This window comes from Pseudorasbora parva, chromosome 11 (genome assembly GCF_024679245.1).
Source record: "Pseudorasbora parva isolate DD20220531a chromosome 11, ASM2467924v1, whole genome shotgun sequence".
Taxonomy (NCBI): domain Eukaryota; kingdom Metazoa; phylum Chordata; class Actinopteri; order Cypriniformes; family Gobionidae; genus Pseudorasbora; species Pseudorasbora parva.
The window spans coordinates 11,672,239-11,676,794 of NC_090182.1; the positions used below are offsets into that span (position 1 = coordinate 11,672,239).

Sequence of the window (4,556 nt, forward strand, 5' to 3'; positions counted from 1 at the left end):
TGCTGAGGTTGACTTAAGAGTAGTTTGAGGTCACATGAATGTATTTTCTAAACAGCTGATTCAGTGAAGGCACACATTCACATTCTGCACATGTAATCACATTAAGAAAACCCTCCATGGTCAAAGGTTTACATTAATTTATTCTTCCTTCCTTGTTCACCCGTCAGGAATACATATACAAGACCTCTGGTTCAGCATTCTTTCCTCGTTGACATATCCTCTTGAAGGTGGTTCTAAAGAAGTCTACTTCATCTACTTCCTCATTATAATATCGTAAGATGGGTTCAGTGGTGCAATGTGACATCAGTGGCGACCGGTTGGTTAATGACAGAGAAGGTGAGGTCACGAGGAAAAGTCCCTCAGTGTGACTCAGTGAGACAGACAGACAGAAGGTAAACAAGTTGATAATTTAAGACATGCCAGTAAGACTGTAAAAGATCTTTCTAGATCAGCAAATCGGACAGATCTGTTTCATTTGGGTTTATCTTATCCTTCATTTTTTTAAGAAAAAAAAATATTGCCAGAAAAAGAATATAGTATATTTGAGGAATCTCGGTAACCGAACAGTTGATGTAAGTCAATGGGGTCCATCAACTGTTTGGTTACTGCATAGTACTGCATATCTTGTTTTGCGTTCAGCAAAAGAAAGAAATTATTTTGGAGCATGAGTAAACTATGACAGAAATTAGATTTTTGGGTGAACTGTCCCTTTAAGTGCTTGGCTGACAAGCTGCAGAACTGGATTTTACTGACCTCAGTGTTTGTCTTCCTGGTCATGTGAGTCTCACCTGTGAATAATCACATCTCATCTCACACTGTCTGAATCACTTTCTTTCTTACACTTCATCCTTCTTCTGTCCAAAAGTATTTATATCCACCTGTGATGTCAGAACAAGAGTCATCTGCCACAATGATTCCAAGATATAGTCATTTCTGTTTATTTTACTCTAAACTTCTTTGTCTCGTTGCTAAATTACTAGCATAATAATTTTAATTTTAGTGTTTGTAACTCCAAAAACCAAGAGAGTCTTAACATTGCTATAATATTCCCAGATTTATGCTACAGACAAAAGTAGTTCAGAAATGTTTATGACTTTATTGACCAATTGAGAAACTTTGTAAAAATAATACTAATTAAATTAAAAATGCAGTATATCATTTAAGTGAAATAATAACAAAAATATATTTTTAAGTAATTTAAAAAAAGCTAAAAGGTGATTAAACATTTGTAAAAAGAAATAATGTTCAATCAAAGCATCTAAAATATAATCATTACATGATGAAATGTATAACATCTAATATAAAACCATTAAAATGTTTATGTATAATGTTCATTGCACATACATTTCTTTATAATGGAAAAGGGTTCTTTAGATTATTAAAATGCACACACTAAGAACATTTTTTATTTTAAGAACTGGTCATTGAAATGTTCTTTAGAGAACCAAAATGTCGTTACAATGCCATCGTTGTATACAAAATAAAAAAGATAATATTAATATAATATATATATATATATATATATATATATATATATATATATATATATATATATATATATATATATATATATATATATATATATACACACATATATATATATATATATATATATATATATATATATATATATATATATATATACACACATATATATATATATATATATATATATATATATATATATATATATATATATATATATATATATATAAAATAATATATATATATATATAAAATAATATATATATATTATATATCATAATATCATATCATTAATATAATATAATATAATATAATATAATATAATATAATATAATATAATATAATATAATATAATATAATATAATATATCATATCATATCATATAATAAACGCAAGAAGCCGGTAAGGTTGCATGTAGCTACTCTGCATTCTGGTCTGATTTAACCTCTCACGGGTTTGCGTGATATCCGTCGCCCATCCCACAAACTTCAGCTGATGCAACAACAGAGCTCAGTATAAATACAGGCAGCCGTAACAGAGCCACAGATCTCAACCTCTCGCATTCATGGAAGGAACAAAGAAACACTCAGTGGAAGAGTTGGGCGAGCTCTCGGGGAAACACTCGGAGGAAATCACGTTAATATGGTCTATACACAAGCTCTGGTGTTCGGTAACGGCATGTCCGTCAGGAGCGAGCAGGAAAACCTAGCGGAGGACCTGAGCTTTCTACAGAGCTTCAGATCAGACAGACACAAATTAAAACACTGCGGCAGGCTCATGAAGGCACAGAGTTTATCAAGTAAGAATCCTATTCCTCTCTAAACCATCTATTGTAGTAGGGGGAAGCGGGGCAAGTTGTCACAGTATCTGGGACTATAATTTCTAAAGTTTTGGTTTCGTATGTTGTACGTTTAAAATGATCTAGTTCAGAAATGTTAAACTGGGGTCTTTTTGAATGAAAAACGGTTGAAGCAAGTTGTCACGTATTTTATGTTTAAATAAATTTAATTAATTAATTTAGCCTATATATAGGCTATTTAGACCAACTATTACTGCAATTATTACTACACTGTAAACAATTATTTAAAAAATATGAACATTTTTGAGAATCAACAACCTTTATTCAAATATTATTAAAAGATTTAAGCATATTGGGTAATTGTGTGTTTTATTTGTGATGACACAGTAAAACTGCTATTCCGTAAGAAGAAGCCAAATTACACACAGCCAACTTGTGCTATTTTCATGATTTATCACATTTTCATGTGGTTTAGATACAATTATATTTTAAGTTTCTATTTATTTAACCAATTTCCTTAATTGTATTAACTAAAAAAAATTATTTCAATAAACTCAAAATTTTAAGGCAACCAAGTTACTTACTTTTTTAAGTTAAAACAACAATTTTTTTTACAGTGTATGGAATATAATAACTATAGGCCTATTTTATTGTGTGTGTGTGTATGTGTATATATATATATATATATATATATATATATATATATATATATATATATATATATATAATATTTCTTATTATTATTGTATAAAATTACAACATATAAGATGACAACTTGCCCCAAACCTGGCATTAACTTTTAAAATATCATTCATTATTAGTTGACATTTTTGTGTTACCCTTTCCATTGTGGTTGTTTCATTTTTTTACTATATACAATGACTAGAATATTTACAATGACAACATAGGTCTATAGAATGTACCATAATCCTAATCTTTTAATGTTCAAACGCTTTTCTGTATCAAGAAAACGTACCCAGTCTGCCCTAAGATTTCTCATTAAAGTCAATTTTAAAGCACACGTGATTATTTTATTGATGACACATTGTTCCAGTTTTCCAAACTTGCAACATATTAATTCAGGCCACTGAAAGTCCAACCGCTCAGATCAGCCGATGACACTATTACAGGCAGACGGTGTTAGTTTCCTGATCCTAATCTAATGAGCGCTCTCAAACTGCTGAGGCGTAAAGTTTCTGTCTGGTCAGCTGAGCCTGACACATTTTTCCCATTTACTCATTCACAGGTCTGGGATCTGAATGCAGTTTGGAAGAAGAAAGAGAAGACTTGTGTCTTCAGCTGAACCTGTCCAAACGCATAGAGAAGTGCCTTTATGACGCCAAAGGAGCGAGTCTGCGCTGTCAGGAGCTGCGTCTGCCCAGGCACATGACTGCACGTGTGGCCGGAGACATCCTGCGCTCATCCACGGATGAGCCGTGTGGGATACGGGGCGCGCTGATCCACATATTCATGGAAAGCAAGGGCACGCTACTGAAGCTGGGCACCGTCATTCCCGACCAGAGTCTCACGCCGACCTTCGAGGTCTCGGTGGTCCTGCAGCCTGACCTGGGTGGATGGCTGAAGATACTGTTCGGGAGCGGGAAGGTCTTGAGCCTCCGACGGGAATACCGGCTGATCAAGCGGAAGCTCTACTCGTCCGCCACACCAACTGTACTTGAGTTTTATTAAAGTTGTGTTATTAAGAGTAAAATAAGGAGATGATGCCTGAGGTCTCAGAGGATGAGGACAAATGTAGGTGCTAATTTTTGCACATTATTTCTCAGTTACATCAGTATAGTTTACAAAATGATGTTTAAAACTTAAAAAGAAGTTGATATTGTGCAATTGACATTTCAAGCACAATATGAGCAGCAATGTTGTTATAATATTGCATTAGATGATACTTAAAAACATGAAATCCGATGCATATACACTTAATAATAAGGAATTATATAATGTTATAAAAGCTCATCAAAGAATAAGTAACACTACTTTGTTACTAGTATTTGTCAGGTGACACCACACGTGCGATAAGCTCACAGTGGTATGTTTGTATGATTGTGACGGCTGAATGTTCATGAATGTTCATGTTTCTTCACTACTGTTTACTGATGTTAGGAGGGTTCAGATTGTATGACTCACTTCACTGATGTTTTCATGTGACTTTGAAACAAACGGGACAAGCTGGTATTGTCTCCCAGTGAAGTATTTGAATCAGTATTTTTGTTTGAAAGCACAAGTGAAATAAATTATTCTTTGAAAAACCTTGTTT

The 4,556-nt window shown here is 33.0% G+C and overlaps 1 protein-coding gene across 1 annotated transcript; it reads left to right on the forward strand.

Annotated features, from left to right (window-relative positions):
• The first annotated feature begins 2,003 nt into the window (after window positions 1-2,003).
• On the forward strand, window positions 2,004-4,552 carry si:ch211-39i2.2 (DNA damage-inducible transcript 4-like protein-like). The gene is made up of 2 exons (XM_067457072.1): window positions 2,004-2,284; window positions 3,531-4,552. Exons 1-2 carry the CDS (start codon window positions 2,128-2,130, stop codon window positions 3,971-3,973), a joined length of 600 nt encoding a protein of 199 aa, XP_067313173.1. The 5' UTR covers window positions 2,004-2,127; the 3' UTR covers window positions 3,974-4,552.
• Window positions 4,553-4,556: the final 4 nt, after the last annotated feature.

Excerpts from the sequence above, each read along its gene's own strand:
- si:ch211-39i2.2 (XM_067457072.1), top strand. The coding sequence starts at position 2,128 with ATGGTCTATACACAAGCTCTGGTGTTCGGTAACGGCATGTCCGTCAGG. Across the intron at positions 2,285-3,530 it reads GAAGGCACAGAGTTTATCAA|GTCTGGGATCTGAATGCAGT; the intron begins GTAAGAATCCTA and ends ACTCATTCACAG.